At 53.1% G+C, this 17,115-nt stretch overlaps 2 protein-coding genes across 6 annotated transcripts in view; both read left to right on the top strand.

The window, feature by feature from the left end:
- The window catches only part of TCF20 (transcription factor 20), a 181,242-nt gene extending 174,100 nt beyond the window's left edge, over positions 1–7,142 (top strand). For 4 of the 5 annotated variants that reach the window (XM_054543561.2, XM_054543560.2, XM_024239935.3 and 1 more), the window contains one exon: positions 5,789–7,142. Coding sequence is in view for 1 of the 5 variants with exons in the window: in XM_024239935.3 (XP_024095703.3) it covers positions 5,789–5,806 (18 nt within the window). In the remaining 4 variants the exon portion in view is untranslated. The remainder of the gene's footprint in view (positions 1–5,788) is intronic. The other variant, XM_024239934.3, reaches the window with a different exon arrangement.
- A 2,110-nt stretch (positions 7,143–9,252) lies between these two features.
- Positions 9,253–16,874, top strand: LOC100453198 (cytochrome P450 2D6). The gene is made up of 9 exons (XM_024239648.3): positions 9,253–12,324; positions 13,030–13,201; positions 13,738–13,890; positions 13,979–14,139; positions 14,588–14,764; positions 14,956–15,097; positions 15,302–15,489; positions 15,935–16,076; positions 16,175–16,874. Exons 1-9 carry the CDS (start codon positions 12,145–12,147, stop codon positions 16,351–16,353), a joined length of 1,494 nt encoding a protein of 497 aa, XP_024095416.1. The 5' UTR covers positions 9,253–12,144; the 3' UTR covers positions 16,354–16,874.
- The last annotated feature ends 241 nt before the right edge of the window (positions 16,875–17,115 follow it).

The following is a 17,115-nucleotide window of genomic DNA, read 5'->3' as shown; positions in this document are numbered from 1 at the left end:
CTGGATCAGAGGAACCAGATGAGCAAATGAAGCCTCTTGGACTTGGAGTACATTGCCACCATCGGGGAGTGGCTGCTCGTTTTCCAGAACCTGCTGGGCAGCACTGCCTGCTCCTTTTCCTGGGATTAGCCCTTAGGACAAGGCAGCCATTGCGTTGCATGGTTTTGAAAGGACTGTTTCTGTTGGCCCTCCTGCATGTCCCTGCACTCCTGAGGGTGTCGCTGTGCCTTCCCATTGTCACCCCTGTGCCAGCACAGGCCCAGATGGTTAGAGTCAAGTTCTGTAGGGGACCACGATGCATATTCCTGGAATGTGTCCTAGAAGACCTGGTTAAGGAAAGAGCTTAAGTGTTTTTTGTTTTTGTCCTGGAATGGCATCTGTGTTTGAGAAAAAGAAAGTTCAGGCCCTGGGCCTGGTGGACAAATCTCTTGGGAATTTTGTTCATCATCTGTTCCTCTCTAGTCATTCTTGGGCCTGCCTTCCTAGCTGACAGGGCCCTTGATTCTTTTTTTTTTTTGGAGATGGATTCTCACTCTGTTGCCCAGGCTGGAGTACAGGGGCATGATCTCAGCTCACTGCAACCTCCATCTCTGGGGTTCAGGCGATTCTCCCGCCTCAGCCTCTTGAGTAGCTGGGACTACAGGCGTGCACCACCACGACCAGCTAATTTTTGTATTTTTTGTAGAGATGGGGTTTCACCATGTTGCCCAGGCTGGCCTTGAACTCCTGACATCAAGTCATCTCCCCGCCTTGGCCTCTTGAAGTGCTGGGATTACAGGCGTGAGCCACGGCACCTGGCCAACTCTTGAACAGAACAGTGAGCTTCATCCTTCTGGGTCAAAGTACAGTGATGAAGTGGCCTCACCCATTGTAGAGAGTCGTCTCAGGTCCATTGAGGTTGAACCATTCCATTCAGCTCTTGGAGTGAGAGGATGGACTCACTGCATCCAGTCCTGTCCATCTGAAATGTTTTTTATGTGCTGTTCCCACAAGGCAGATACCTTTTTCGGGTTTCCCAGTTCAGCAGAGTGACATTGAGGGTGGTCACCGTCCTTCATTTGTGGTAGAAGCCCTGGTGACTGGGGATAGAATCACACCTCTAACTAAAGGAGGGCTCATCTTGGGCCCCATGCTGGGGACAGAGAGCCGCCATTATTGGGTGCCCTGACAAGGCAGGGAACAGACAACGAATGTGCGTGTGTGTCTGCCTCCTAGTGTGCCGTGTTCTGACAGAGTGATAGGATAGGTGCTGTGTGACGAAGGTCAGACCACTCCATGTCTCTGTGCTTCATTTTCTTCTGTAAAAACAGGAATAGCAGTGCCAGCCTTTTGAGATTCCATTGGGAAATGTCTCTAAGTGCCAGCACAGCACACTGGCTCTCAGCCCGTTGGTCTGCCATGCCTAGCTGTGGGTTTCTCTTGGGAGTTGGAGGAGTCAAGGCAGCAGATCGGACCCTGCAGCTGTCTCTTATAGCAAAAAATACCCAAGGCTTGGGGTTAAAAGATGCCGCCCCTGCCTCCCAGCCTGTGAGGTATCTGGTACCTGACCCTCTCCAGGAGTGCGGAGGGGGAGAAGTCCTTCTGCAGGCCTGTGGTTGCCCACTGTCTCCTTGTGCCAAGGTGGTTGCCTTGCTGGCTTGTGTCATTGGTTGGCAGGGCTTTTGACTGTGGAATCCCTATACCCAGCTCTTCCTCCTGTCGTGAATTAAACAAGGAGGCCCCAGCTTGCCCTAACAGGCCCTGTGGCCCAGCACATGGGAAGCATAACCTTGATCAGGGCTGATGCTGCATCCTGGATGCTATGTACCCTGCACAGAACAGCCATGGATGGACGCTGAGCAAGGCAGGGAAGGGGGGAGTGGCCCCCCTGCCCCTGGAGCTGGACATCACACAGCCCATTTGTGTGTATGCATGAATGTCACATTCTAGAGTTCGCCTTTCCCCAAACTGGTCCAGAGGCGGTCCGGGGTTACACCTCCAGAGGAGAGCCTGAGTCTGTCCACTTTCCTTCCCCACCAGCCCCAGCCCAGGCATTGTGGGTGCTATAGTGCCCGCCTCCCGGCCACTGCTCAGCAGCCACGTGCAGTCTTCATTAGGCCTCCCTCCAGTCCTGTCTCCTCTACGTCAGAGATTCTTGTCATCTTCCAAACAAAGCCCCGACGTCTCACTTTGCCTTCCAGAGCCCTGTGGAAGTCTCAGGTGACTCTCCAGGCCCCTGGCTGCCTCCAGCTCCTCAGGGACCAGGCTTCCTCCCTCTGGGCTTCTGCACACACAGTTCTTGTGCTGGAAACACTTTGGCTCCCCATCTTCATGTTGAAAACAGGCTCCATCTCCTGGGTCTCAGCTTAAATGCTACTTCCTCAGAGAAGCCTTTCCCTTTCTAAATCCTTGTCTCCATTGCCCCTCTCCTCACTTGCAGCCGTCCTAGCATCACCACCATTTCAGATCATTTACTTGTTTACTACCCGTCTCTCCACTAGAATGTAAGCTCCATTAGGGCAGGGACCACGTCTGTCTTTGCACCATCAAAGCCTAGCCCAGAGCGGGGCATGTAACTATGCTAGTGCCAAGTGAGTCTATGTTAAAGAAATGAGTGCATCCCAGGCCGGGCGCAGTGGCTCACGCCTAGAATCCCAGCACTTTGGGAGGCAGGCAGATCACGAGGTCAGGAGATCGAGACCATTCTGGCTAACAATACAAAAATACAAAAAATTAAAATACTAAAATACTAAAAATACAAAAAATTAGCCAGGCGTGGTGGTGGGCGCCAGTAGTCCCAGCTACTTGGGAGACTGAGGCAGGAGAATGGCATGAACCCGGGAGGTGGAGCTTGCAGTGAGCCTAGATCGCGCCACTGCACTCCAGCCTGGGTGACAGAGTGAGACTCCATCTCAAAAAAAAAAAAAAAAAAAGAAAGAAATGAGTGCATCCCAGAGAAGAAAGGACTCTTGGACCCTGACCATCAGTGCCCTTAATCAGTATAGATTCAGAATTAGGTTTCCCTTCATATCCTCCCTCTCTAGTCGGAATTAATGTCTATTTTAGAAATGAGGAAATGGGCTCTGGGCGAATCCTGGCCAGGGTGAGTGGTGTTGAGATGATAAGTTTTTGCTGCAGTTGGGAAAGGCAGGCTTAGAGTCTGATGTGGAAGGACGTGAGGATGGCGTCCCGGGTTCAGGCCACGGATGAGGCCAAAGGGGAGCAGAAAGGACAGTGTGAGCGAGAAGGGAAGGGAGGGAACAAGTGTGAGGGAGCTTGGGAAGGTGTTGGCCCAAGACGAAACCCTGGATGCTGGCAGCTGAGCAGCAAGGTGATGTTCTTTAAAAGAGAATTCACAGTCTTCAGCACAGGGGCGTCAGGTCACTCCTGCTGTTCAGGCTGGCTGGCACCAGGGCTGCTCCCAGGCTCACTGTCTGGGATCCAGCCATCTCTCAGCCAAACGCCATGCCGTAGGACATGCAGCCCCTAGGGCCCAGTTAGGAAAGCCCCAGTCCCACCTCTGGCCATGTCGCTTTGGGCTACACGTGTCGCCTTCCTGAGCTTTAGCTCTCTTGAAGATGGGGGTCAGGCAGGTCCACATTACTGTGAAATAATATCTGTAAAGCTTCTAGCCCAGGGCCTGGCACATAGTGCTTAGAGAATTTTCCTTCCTAATTTCACTACTGAAGGAACAACTTTTTTAAAGTAACTCTTGAAAAGTTAGGGTCCCATTACATTCAGGATATCATGTGTTTGGGCTGGTCTAGTCATCAGACCTGGGGAACACGAAGGCTGTGGAGGGCAGAGCCCCAGGCTGCAGGTGCTGAGGAACTGCCGCTGCCTGGGCCACCACGCACCCCAGGAGGGGCCCACAAGTAGCAGCTCGCAGAGCCGACTGGCCAGGCAGACCCTGGCTGCTGACGTGTGCTTCATTCTTCACTGGGGAGCTGGTGTGGGGTCCTGTTCTTCTGAGTAATGAGCAAGATTGGGGTGCAGGCCTAAGACTGCTGTGTATTGGTAAAGAGGGCAAACCCTGCCCTGTCCCCTCCTTGAGCAGAGCCTGGCAGGGTACGTGTGGGCATTGACCTTGATTCACACGGGCATCCTGCAACCCCAACAAGATGACACCCTTCTGTGTTCCTGGAGGTAGGTGCCCATTAGCTCAGCTGCTGGCCTGCATTCCCAGGGCTTGCTTTTACTTGTCTGTGGTGATGTGCCATGGCCTCTGTGTGTGTTCCTGCTCATTGGTGTTTTCTGCCAAGTAGTCAGGAACCTCCTTGGGCAAGAGCATGTGCATGTACGTGCTTGGGAACAGCTCAATCTTAGCTCCCACAGGCCCCAGCCTTCTTAGCAGTTCTGCGTGTGTGAACTTTATGGAAGCAAAAAGGGCTGGTGACACTTGGGTTCTTGGGGTTTGTCAGGGGAGGGCACCAATTTGGACTTGAGGAAGCAGTTAGGTGAGCCCCAGTGACAGTCAAGCACAGTGATTGCAGATAGCAAGTGAAGGAGCAAGTGATAGCAAGTGCAGATAGCAAGTGAAGGAGGGGCGAGGCTGCCACCACTTCTGGCTTCTGCCGAAATTTTACTGGACTGATTCCTAGGAAACTGCTGTTTTTCTTTGAGACCTTTCCACATCAGATGGCCCATGAAGCATTCCACAGGGACGTTTGGTACAATCCATCAGTCCTACGTGGGCCATCAGAATCCCCTTCTTCACCTGGGCTGGAAGAGGAGAGAAGCCCTCCAGCCTGGGGATGGGGTACCTAGGGGTCTCAGGCTTCTGAGAGGTCGAAAGGATTAACATAGTCCAGCTGTGTCTGAGCCTCAGAAAACCTGCCCTCCCTGTTAGAGGCCATGGGAAGAGTGTTCTTTTTAAGCATGAAGAACTGACTGTGGGCCAGGTGTAGTGGCTCACGCCTGTAATCCCAACACTTTGGGAGGCCGAGGTGGGCAGATCACCTGAGGCCAGGAGTTCAAGACCAGCCTGACTAACATGGCAAAACCACATCTCTCCTAAAAATACAAAAATTAGCCGGGTGTGGTGGCGTGCACCTGTGATCCCAGCTACTTGGGAGGCTGAGGCACAAGAATCACTTGAACCCAGGAGGCAGAGGCTGCAGTGAGCCAAGATCGCACCACTACACTCCAGTCTGGGCAGTAGAGCAAGACTATCTCAAAAAAAAAAAAAAAAAAGACTTTGTCATTACCCAAGCATGGTGGCGTGTACCTGTAGTCCCAGCTACTTGGAAGGCTGAGGTGGGAGGATTGCTTGAGCCCAGGAGGTCAAGGCTGCAGGGAGCCAAGGCGACAGAGCGATGTCTTGTCTCAAAAACAAACAACTAGCTGTGTCGACTAGAGGCAGCTGTGAAACTGTCCTAAGAGGCTGGACTTCGAGAAGTTTCTTCCACAGATTGACCAGGTACTGTAGGTTTCAGTCACAGCTGGGGTCCTGACACTAGCAAAACCCCACCAGCTGCCCCACAAGTGGGGACCTCCCTGAGGTCAGGGAGTTCTCTGTTGTCCTGGTTCCTTTATGCACTAGGAAGGCAGACATGCCCTGAGGAGCCCTCAGAGTTCGGCCTCAGCACCCCCACTAGGTCATTGCTGCCTTTAATCACATTCCAGATCCAGAGCCACACAGTGGCCCTGGCATTGGTCTCGGGTGTGTCCCATATCAGCAGCACATCTGCAGAGGGGTCTGAGTGCAGGCTCCCTGCTGAAAGCTCCCAGGGGTACCACGGAACCACGGCTGTTGGTGATGGACCCTGTGGAGGCTCCTGGCCTTCACTGTCTGTCCCTTGTCTTCCAGGTGAGACTGTGGAGATGAGAAGGTGGTGGACACTCGTGATGGAATGGAAATCGTCCTACCGTGCAGCCACACCCTGCCCCGCCCCGCCCCGCCCCGCGTGCCTGCCCATGCCAGCACTTCCTTCCTTAAGTTCTCACATCACACTCAAACCAGTGACACCACAGGAAAGAAAGACCCAAGACGTTGGAATGGCTGTTTCCATGGACACAATCTCCATAGTGACAATGTGGGGGGAGGGGGGAGGGGTGGGATGATGGGGAAAGGGTGGGGGGGAATTAAAAGGGAGGGATAAAAAATATATATATATAAATCTATTTTTAGTCTGGAAAGACTTTGTTTAAATGAAAGGTGCGCTATCCCTTTTGATTCTATTTTAAAATTATCTAGTTAAAGATCTCCAAATTTGTTCCGATGACAAGTGAAATTTAAATGTGAAATTGAACTGAACAAACCCTCATCTCATAAAGGACGGGGTGTGTGTGTGGCGTTGATCTTTAGCCTGTCTCACACCAGTTCAGAAAACACTAGACCCAGGATTGAAAAAGCAGACAAACCACACCAGAACCATCCTTTTGTCATTAATTTGTCTCAAAGTGGGAAGGTTTTGGGGGAGGGGAAATACAGGGATGGTCCATGTTTTCAAGAGTAGGGGAATGATGTTTAAACACAAAAATAAATTTTTTTTCATTTCCAGAAACACTATTTATTTATGTTTTTTTTTTAATTTTTCCTTTTGGGGGTGAAATTGGCAGATGCCTGGGGTCATAGCTGTGTCCTGGGTCACTGTGGCTGGTGAGGACCTCAAGGACCCCATCAAGTGTACACAGCAGCAGCAAAATCAAGGGATGACCCTCCTCTGGGGCCCCCTGTCCTCAGCACATTCCAGGCAGCAGTGCCCTGACCCACAGGGACCCGTGGGGATGGGAGGAGGCCCAGGCCTGTGCTGCCAGAGCTGGCAGTATGAGCTGTAGGCAGGGACGGGGAGGGACTGTCGCTGTGATCAGAGTGGGTTAAGCTGACCAGGAACACCCATTTAGCCCCTTTTTCTTTTTGCTTTCATTTTTATAAAGGAAAAGAGGACCTGTCAGATAGGCAGCCCCATGCTACGTGATTCTTTATGTTGTGTTGTTTTGTTTTGTTTTGTAAATTGTATAATTTTTAAATATCTGAGTTTTAAAAAAAGAAAAAAGTACAAAAAAATCTTGTTATGGCCTTAAGAAGGGGTTAGTGCATCTTTCAGGGGTCACTCTGCCATGGGGATAAAATAGCTGTTTCACAAACAGTTTTATTTAAAAAAACAAAAAACAAAAAAAATCAAAAAATTGAAAAAATAATAAACTTCATTTTAACCTTGTTTCCTTCTTCTGTTTAATTTAAAGTGAATGCGTCTCTTCCTTCTCCCATTCTAACCCCCAAGGGGTAGCTCTGGTTCTGCAGAGGAGGCCATGATCAGAACCTGTCTGTCCCATTCCTGGCCTCTCAATGGCCATGCAGCCGAGAAGCAAACAAAATTTAGAGTTCTTCTGCCACTCCTCTGGGCAGGTGGAGTGTGGCCAGTGTATGGGGACAGTCAGATTTACTCAAGTTGATATGAAGACATATTTCCAATCAACATTAAGGGTTATAAAAAAATAATGGAATGTTAATGACTCTTTTAGAGAATAGAAATACTGGAAGGAATGTTGTGAAGTAGAAATAAGCAATTATAAATGAGTTCTGTGTTCATCAATTTGGGGCAGCAGAAATGGCAGATTAATTGTGTTTTAATGGCTACATCAAGCAGTCCATTTCTCATTTCACTCCGCCAGGATGGAGGTGTGGGTGGGTGCGACGTGCCGGCTGTAGGACCAAACTTGGGCAACTGAACAGGACCTGCATAGAAATGATGGCTTTTTTGAGCTAGTTGTTGTCTAATTCTGGTCTTGACTTGGCATTAATACAGTTAAAATGAAATGGATAGACTTCAGGTGTCAAGGGCTAAACCATAAAACTTGAAAAATATTTATCTTGAGGAAAATATTTTCCTGACAGCAAATGTTTGTCATTTTGTCTTTTATTCTTTTGTCCCCTTTTGATTTGCTTGAGTGGAGCACTTGTGATTGTTCTAGGTCTTTCCTTAAATTGGCTTCAGAAATGACCTTCACTGGGGAGTGGCAGTGATACACGCATGCCTCCTGACTCTAGTTTCTGGCTTCTGCAGTTCGCCTCAACTGCTCAAGTGCCTTTTAGTTCCTTTAGTGTTTGTCTTAATTGATTTTTTTGAAGTAGTTTTATGTTCACAGTGGGATTAAGCTAACGGTACAGACAGTTCCCATATAACCCCTTCCCCCGGTATGCATACCTTCCCCTCTATCAACATCCCCACCAGAGTGGCACACTGTTTTCACCCAAAGTCCATAGTTTATACTAGGGGCCACTCCCGGTGGTGTACATTTTATGGCCTTTGACAAATGTATAAAGACCTGGATCTGCCAGGGCGTGGTGGCTCTCGCCTATAATCCCAGCATTTTGGGAGGCTCAGGTGGGTGGATCGCTTGAGTTCGAGAACAGCCTGGGCAACATGGCAAAACCCCATCTCTACATAAAAATACAAAAATTAGCCAGGCATGATGGTGCACGTCTGTAGTCTCAGCTACTTGGGAGGCTGAGCTGGGAGGATCACTTGAGCCCAGGAGGTTGAGGCTACAGTGAGTCGTGATCGCACCACCACACTTCAGCCTGGGTGACAGCAAAATCCTGTCTCGAAAAAGACGTGGACCCACCATTATCCAGAGTAGTTTCACTGCCTCAGGGATCCTCTGTGTCCCACTGTTCATTCCTTCTTACCCCCAGTCCCTCACCACTGAGCCTTTTACTGTCTCCAAAGTTTTGCCTTTTCCAAAGTATCATATAGTTGAGATTATATAGTAGGTAGCCTTTTTTAGATTGGCTTCATTCACTTAGTAATGTGCATTTAAGGTTCAACCATGTCTTTTCATGACTTGATAGCTTGTTTCTTTTTAGTGATAAATAATTCCATTGTCTGGCTGTACCACAGTTTATCCATTCACCTGCTGAAGAACATCTTGGTTGCTTTCAAGTTTTGACAATTACAGATAAAGCTGCCGTAAACATCCCTTTGCAGGTTTTTGAGTGGACGTAAGGTCTCAACACCTTTGGGTAAGTACAGGAAGCACAATTGGTGGATTGTATGGTAAGAGTATGTCTAGTTCTGTAAGAAATTGTCAAACTGTCTGGATCACCTGAGGTCAGGAGTCTGAGACCAGCCTGGCCAACATGGTGAAACCCTGTCTCTACTAAAAATACAAAAATCAGCCAGGCATGGTGGCTCACGCCTGCAGTCCCAGCTACTCGGGAGGCTGAGGTGGGAGGATTGCTTGAACTCAGGAGGCAAAGGTTCCAGTGAGCTGAGATCATCATGTCACTGCACTCCAGCCTGGGTGACAGAGTGAGTGAGAGAGACTCTGTCTCAAAAAAAAATTGAAAAAAGGAAAAGAAGTTGCCAAACTGTCTTCCAAAGTGTCTGTACCATTTTGTACTCCCACCAGCAATGAATGAGAGTTCCTGATGCTCCACATCCTTGTCAGCATTTGGTGTTGTCAGTGTTCTGGATTTAAGCCATTCTAATAGGTGTGTATATAGCCATTTATTTTTTAATACTTAAGTTTTTAAATTGTGATTAAAAAAATTTACCATCATAACAGTCACAGTACAGTTTAGTGGTGGTAAATGTGTTCACATTGTTGTGCAACCAATCTCCAGAACTTTTTCATTTTATAAAACTGAAGCTTTACCCATTAAACTGCCCCCCTGCAGGCTGGCCCTGCCCCTGGAGCTTTCCATTTCTGTTTCTAGGGTACAAGCAGCCCTCGATACCCGTAGGCTCCACATCCACTTCCACAAATTCAACCACACATCGAAGATACTTGAAAAAGTATAACTAAAAATACAAATAAGAGCAGTACAGTATAGCAACTATTTATATAGCATTTATACTGTATTAGGTATTATAAATAATCTAGAGATGATTTAAAGTATACAGGAGCATATGCATAGGTATACTATGCCATTTTACATAAGGAACCTAAGCATCCTTGGATTTCGGTATTTACTGGGGGTCCTGGCACCAATCCCCTCCAGGATACCCAGAGACAACTATTCCATTGCCCATAACCCCATCCCCTTGCAGCTGTGGAAACGCAGAGGTGCTCTGAGGGCAGGCAGACCCCACCACTCAGCACTCTGAGTCGGACCCAGCAGAAACCTGTCCCATTGGAGGAGCTGGGAATTGGAGGGTCTCTCCCAGTAGCATTGCTGTGCCTGTCAGGGGGAAGGGCAAGAACAAGCAACATGCTCCAACTTTACTACCCTTCCCAGTGCAGTCCCTTCCTGGCTCTGCACCAGCTGGCATTGCAGCATCCTAACTAGTTTGTAGAATTCTCATGATGTTTTGGTCTCCTATAGCTTTAACATTGAGCTCTCTAGGAGAACGAGAGCCCGGAGTTTCCTAGTCTACCGCTTGCTGACATATTTTCACACCATCTCACTTGGCAACGTCCATAGGGTCTGCCAGGGCACAGTGCACTTTTCACCATGACACAAGCAGTACCAGTGTTCAGGGAAGGCAGGTTGGATCTGTTTCCTAAAAATAATAAATCTCAGAAATGTCTATACTGACCATTAATAGAATGTAATGTCCAAACAGTATAGAATAGTAGCTCAGCATACACATTGGATGTGGACTCTTAACACGGCTCTGTGACTTGAACCTTGTTATGTGATCTCTGAGCCTCAGTCTCTATGCCTTGGGGACCATAAAACCACCTCCTTAGGGGGCTGTGGGAGGATTAATGAGCTGGAACACACACAGTCTGACCAGCAGTTTCTGGCACATAAGTGCCCGATCAATGGAAGCCACAGGTGCACAATGATTGGAAAAGGCCACAGGCATCGTTATTGAAGGTTTTCCTCATGCTGCCATATCTTGAATTACAGGCCTCTGGCTGGTAAGGAGGGCACTCGGGAGGACACTGCCCACGTTGCAGGCGTGCCTGTTCCTGCCCTTCACACCCCCATCATGATTCATGATGACTGCTTGGGGAGGGCCTGACACCTCAAAAGGCCAAGAGTGCATACAGGTAATGTATAAAGGGCCACCATGTAACAAGCACCCGGACCATCCTGCTATCCCTGCACCTTGATTCTCTCACAGTCCCAGGTAGAAGGGTGCTGCCACGTAGGACAGGAACATTCATTCAGCTGAGGCCAGTTTGAGAGAACACAAGCCAGATCTGAGAAGTCCCCAGTTGGGCATGGATCTTGGTCTCTTTGCCAGTTGAGTGGCTTCAAAACTTCTGTTGGGCCAGATGGCTCACGCCTCTACTTCGAACACTTTGGGAGGCCAAGGCAGGAGGATCACTTGAAGCCAGGAGTTCAAGACCAGCGTGGGCAACATAGTGAGAACCCATCTCAACAAAAAAATTAGCCGAGCGTAATGGTGTGCACCTGTAGTTCCAGCTACTCGGGAGGCTAAAATAGGATCTCTTGATTGAGCACAGGAGTTTGAGTGAGCTATGATCACACCTCTGCACTCCACGCTGGGCAACAGAGCAAGACCTTGTCTCTAAAAATAAGTTGTTATTATTTTTTTTAATTTTAAATAAACTGTTCTCCCTGCCTTTTGTTCCCCAGATCCAGTCTTCATCCAGACCTGAAAAGACCCAGGCTCCATCTGCTGGCCTCCTGCTGCCCCTCAGGCCACCTGCACAGGAAATTCCAGGGGTGGGTTGGTCCCACTGCCAGTGCCGTGGCCTGCAGTGCTAGGCAGCCCCTCAGTCAGCTAGACAAAGTTCTCCATGAATCCTTCACAGAAAGTCCTGTTCCAGCCTGGGGCAACGTCCCCATGACCCTCATGGCACTGCTGGCTTGTCATGTCAGCTATGTTACCTTCCTGCTCCTCCTCGTCGTCATTACATTGGGGCATTGACTCACAGCCTTCCCACCATGCTCCCAGTACACAGCTCAGCACCCAGTACAATCCATACCTCCAACTTGGGTGGAGCTCTCGTGCCAGGCCACCTCTCACCCACCACCCTAACCTGGGTAGGCAACTAGAGCGAGCAGGGGCAAGGACCTCTGGAGCAGCCCATATCCACCCTGGCCTGACCCTGCACCCACTGGCAGCACAGTCAACACAGCAGGTTGGCTCACAGCAGAAGGCAAAGGCCATCATCAGCTCCCTTTATAAGGGAACGGTCACGTGCTCGGTGTGCTGAGTGTGTCCTGCCTGGTCCTCTGCCTGGTGGGGTGGGGGTGCCAGGTGTGTCCAAAGGAGCCCAGTCGGTAGTGAGGCAGCTATGGGGCTAGAAGCACTGGTGCCCCTGGCCGTGACAGTGGCCATCTTCCTGCTCCTGGTGGACCTGATGCACCGGCGCCAACGCTGGACTGCACGCTACCCACCGGGCCCCCTGCCACTGCCCGGGCTGGGCAACCTGCTGCATGTGGACTTCCAGAACACACCATACTGCTTTGACCAGGTGAGGGAGGAGGTCCTGGAGGGCAGCAGAGGTCCTGAGGATCCCCCACCACCAGCAAACATGGGTGGTGGGTGGAGCCACAGGCTGGACCAGAAGCCAGGCTGAGAAGGGGAAGCAGGTTTGGGGGACTTCCTGGGGGAGGGCATTTATACATGGCATGAAGGACTGGATTTTCCAAAGGCCAAGGAAGAGTAGGGCAAGGGCCTGGAGGTGGAGCTGGACTTGGCAGTGGGCATGCCAGCCCATTGGGCAACATATGTTATGGAGCACAAAGTCCCCTCTGCTGACACCAGAAGGAAAGGCCTTGGGAATGGAAGACGAGTCAGGGTCCTGAGTGCCGTTTAAATCAGGAAATCAAGGATGAAGGGAGTGCAGTGACCCGGTTCAAACCTTGTGCACTGTGGGTCCTCGGGCCTCACTGCTCACCGGCATGGACCACCATCTGTAAAATGGGATGCTAACTGGGGCCTATCAGCAGTTTTGGTGACTCTTGCAAGGTCATACCTGGGTGACGCATCCAAACTGAGTTCCTCCATCCTAGAAGGTGTGACCTCCCACCCTCGCCCCAGGATCAGGAGACCGGGTCTCCCCCTCCCACCTGCTCACTCCTGGTAGCCCCGGGGGTCGTCCAACGTTCAAATAGGACTAGGGCCTGTAGTCTGGGGGGACCCTGGCTTGACAGAGGCCCTAACCCTCCCTCTGCAGTTGCGGCGCCGCTTCGGGGACGTGTTCAGCCTGCAGCTGGCCTGGACGCCGGTGGTCGTGCTCAATGGGCTGGCGGCCGTGCGCGAGGCGCTGGTGACCCGCGGCGAGGACACCGCCGACCGCCCGCCTGCACCCATCTACCAGGTCCTGGGCTTCGGGCCGCGTTCCCAAGGCAAGCGGCGGTGGGGACAGAGACCGCGTTTCCGTGGGCCCCGGGTGAACAGTTACCGTAGCCTGAGCTGCGCCGACAGGGCGTGGGGTCCTGGGCGTGAAACAGAGATAAAGGCCAGCGAGTGGGCTGAGGACAGTGGGCCAGGAAACCACCTGCACTGGGGAGGTGCGAGTCTGTGGGCTGGGAGAGGGCGGGGCTACTGCCCAGATCCGCCAGAAGCCTGGTGGGCGAGGCTGACGCCTTTCACCACTGGAAGTGGCGGTGGCGGGGACCGCGGCTATGCTGTGGGCTTAGTGTGGGCGGGGCGGGCGGGATCTTCCCTGAGTGGAAAGGCGGTCAGGGTGGGCAGAGCAGCGGTGGGGCCAAGCCCCGCCTGAGGCAGGGGAGCAAGGTGGGTGAGCAAAGAGTGGGCCCTGTGCCCAGCTGGACCGGGCTAGGGACTGCGGGAGACCAGGAGGAGCATAGGGTTGGAGTGGGTGGTGGAGGGTGGGGCCAAGGCCTTCATGGCAACGCCCACGTGTCCGTCCCGCCCCCAGGGGTGATCCTGGCACGCTACGGGCCCGCATGGCGCGAGCAGAGGCGCTTCTCCGTGTCCACCTTGCGCAACTTGGGCCTGGGCAAGAAGTCGCTGGAGCAGTGGGTGACCGAGGAGGCCTCCTGCCTCTGTGCCGCCTTCGCCGACCACTCCGGTGGGTGATGGGCAGAGGGGCACTAAGTGGGAACTGGGAAGGTGGAGGACCGGGAAGGCGACCCCTGACCCGCATCTCCCGCCCCCAGGACGCCCCTTTCGCCCCAACGGCCTCTTGAACAAAGCCGTGAGCAACGTGATCGCCTCCCTCACCTGTGGGCGCCGCTTCGAGTACGACGACCCTCGCTTCCTCAAGCTGCTGGACCTAGCTCAGGAGGGATTGAAGGAGGAGACGGGCTTCCTGCGCGAGGTGCGGAGCGAGAGACCGAGGGGTCTCTGCAGGGCGAGCTCCTGAGAGGTGCTGGGGCTGCACTGGGGCCTCCGAAGAGCAGGATTTGCATAGAAGGGTTTGGGAAAGGATATTCCAGAAGAGCTCACTGCAAGAGGAAGGGCCTGGAGGAGGAGGGGACATCTCAGACATGGTCGTGGGAGAGGTGTGCCCGGGTCAGGGGGCACCAACAGAGCCCAAGGACCCTGTGTCTCCTGTCCACATTGGAGATTTTGATTTTAGGTTTCTCCTCTGGCAGCCCAGGGCAAGGAGAGAGGGTGGAGGCTGGCACTTGGGGAGGGACTTGGGGAGATCAGTTTTGAGGACAGGCAGACCCTGGGTTTTCCCTGGAGGTGGCTGGGGCCTGAGACTGGTCCAGGTGAACGCAGAGCACAGAAAGGATCCAGACCCCATTCTGTGTCTGGTGCAGGTGCTAAATGCCATCCCCGTCCTCCTGCACATCCCCGGGGTGGCTGGCAAGGTCTTACACTCCCAAAAGGCTTTCCTGGCCCAGCTGGATGAGCTGCTGACTGAGCACAGGATGATCTGGAACCCAGCCCAGCCACCCCGAGACCTAACTGAGGCCTTCCTGGCAGAGATGGAGAAGGTGAGAGCGGCTGACACGGTGGGTACGGGTGGTGAGTTGAGGCTCCCGGGAGGAATGAGGGGAGGCTGGGCAAAAAAGGTGGGGCCGTTGGAACACCTGGTGAGTCGCACCTGGGCTGACATATAAAGAATGGAAGGTCATTTGGGGGCTTCCCCGTTCTGTCCCCTGAGTACTCTCTCGACCCTGCTCAGGCCAAGGGGAACCCTGAGAGCAGCTTCAATGATGAGAACCTGCGCATGGTGGTGGCTGACCTGTTCCTTGCCGGGATGGTGACCACCTCGACCACGCTGGCCTGGGGCCTCCTGCTCATGATCCTACACCCGGATGTTCAGCGTAAGCCCAGCTGGGGCCCAGTGCAGGGGGCAAGGGAAGAAGGGTACAGGAGGCGGCCCCTGAGCTTAGCTGGGACACCCGGGGCTCCAAGCATAGGCTTGGCCAGGCTCCTGTAAGCCTAACCTCCTCCAACACAGGAGGAAGGAGAGCGTCAGGGCTGGTCCCCTGGGTGCTGACCCATTGTGGGGACGCATGTCTGTCCAGGCCGTGTCCAACAGGAGATCGACGACGTGATAGGGCAGGTGCGGCGACCAGAGATGGGTGACCAGGCTCGCATGCCCTACACCACTGCCGTGATTCACGAGGTGCAGCGCTTTGGGGACATCGTCCCCCTGGGTGTGACCCATATGACATCCCGTGACATCGAAGTACAGGGCTTCCGCATCCCTAAGGTAGGCCTGGTGCCCTCCTCACTCCAGCTCAGCACCAGCCCCTGGTGATAGCCCCAGCATGGCCACTGCCAGGTGGGCCCAGTCTACAAACCCTGGCCACCCAGTCCTCAATGCCACCACATCGACTGTCCCTGCTTGGGTGTGGGGTGCAGAGTATAGGCAGGGCTGGCCTGTCCATCCAGAGCCCCAGTCTAGTGGGGAAGACAGACCAGGACCTGCCAGAAAGTTGTGCCTGTAGAGAGAGGAGGAAGTTTCAGTGCCCCCGGGAGGTGTGACTGCGCCCCGCCATGGTGTCGGAGAGAGAGCTCAGGAGCTTCTCAGGCACAGGACTAGTTGACAGAGTCCAGCTGTGTGCCAGGTAGTGTGTGTCCCCCGTGTGTTTGGTGGCAGGGGTCCCAGCATCCTAGAGCCCAGTCCCCACTCTCGCCCTGCATCTCCTGCCCAGGGGACGACGCTCTTCACCAACCTGTCATCAGTGCTGAAGGATGAGGCCGTCTGGGAGAAGCCCTTCCGCTTCCACCCCGAACACTTCCTGGATGCCCAGGGCCACTTTGTGAAGCCAGAGGCCTTCCTGCCTTTCTCAGCAGGTGCCTGTGGGGAGCCCGGCTCCCTGTCCCCTTCCGTGGAGTCTTGCAGGGGTATCGCCCAGGAGCCAGGCTCACTGACGCCCCTCCCCTCCCCACAGGCCGCCGCACATGCCTCGGGGAGCCCCTGGCCCGCATGGAGCTCTTCCTCTTCTTCACCTGCCTGCTGCAGCGCTTCAGCTTCTCGGTGCCCGCTGGACAGCCCCAGCCCAGCCACTCTCGCGTTGTCAGCTTTCTGGTGATCCCTTCCCCCTACGAGCTTTGTGCTGTGCCCCGCTAGAATGGGGTACCTAGTCCCCAGCCTGCTCCCTAGCCAGGGGCCCTGATGTACAATAAAGCAATGTGGTAGTTCCAACTTGGGTCCCCTGCCCACACCCTCGTTGGGATCATCCTCCTCAGGGCAACTCCACCCCTGCCTCATTCCTGCTTACCCCACCGCCTGGCCACGTTTGAGACAGGGGTATGTTGAGGCTGAGCAGATGTCAGTTACCCTTGCCCATAATCCCATGTCCCCCCACTGTCCCAACTCTTGACTGCCCAGATTGGTGACAAGGACTACACTGTCCTGGCATCTGGGGAAAGGGCCGGAATGGACTGACTAGAGGTGTCAGTCAGCCCTGAGTGTGGTGGAAAGGGCAGGACTCAGCCTGGAGGCCCACATTTTTTTTTTTTTTTCTCTTGAGGCAGTCTCGCTCTGTCGCCCAGGCAGGAGTGCAGTGGCGTGATCTTGGCTCACTGCAAGCTCCGCCTCCCGGGTTCACACCATTCTCTTGCTTCAGCCTCCCGAGTATCTGGGACTACAGGCGCCTGCGACCATGCCTGGCTAATTTTTTTGTCTGTTTTTAATAGAGATGGGGTTTCACCGTGTTAGCCAGCGTGCTCTCAATCTCCTGACCTCGTGATCCGCTTGCCTCGGCCTCCCAAAGTGCTGGGATTACAGGCATGAGCCACCGCGCCTGGCCTCACATTTCAGTCCTAACTCAGCCCACCCCACATCAGGGGCAGCAGTCCTGCCAGCACCATCACAACAGTCACCTCTCTT

The sequence above is a fragment of the Pongo abelii genome, chromosome 23 (assembly GCF_028885655.2).
Source record: "Pongo abelii isolate AG06213 chromosome 23, NHGRI_mPonAbe1-v2.0_pri, whole genome shotgun sequence".
Classification (NCBI taxonomy): Eukaryota; Metazoa; Chordata; class Mammalia; order Primates; family Hominidae; genus Pongo; species Pongo abelii.
This window is presented reverse-complemented; position numbering and strand designations above follow the sequence as displayed.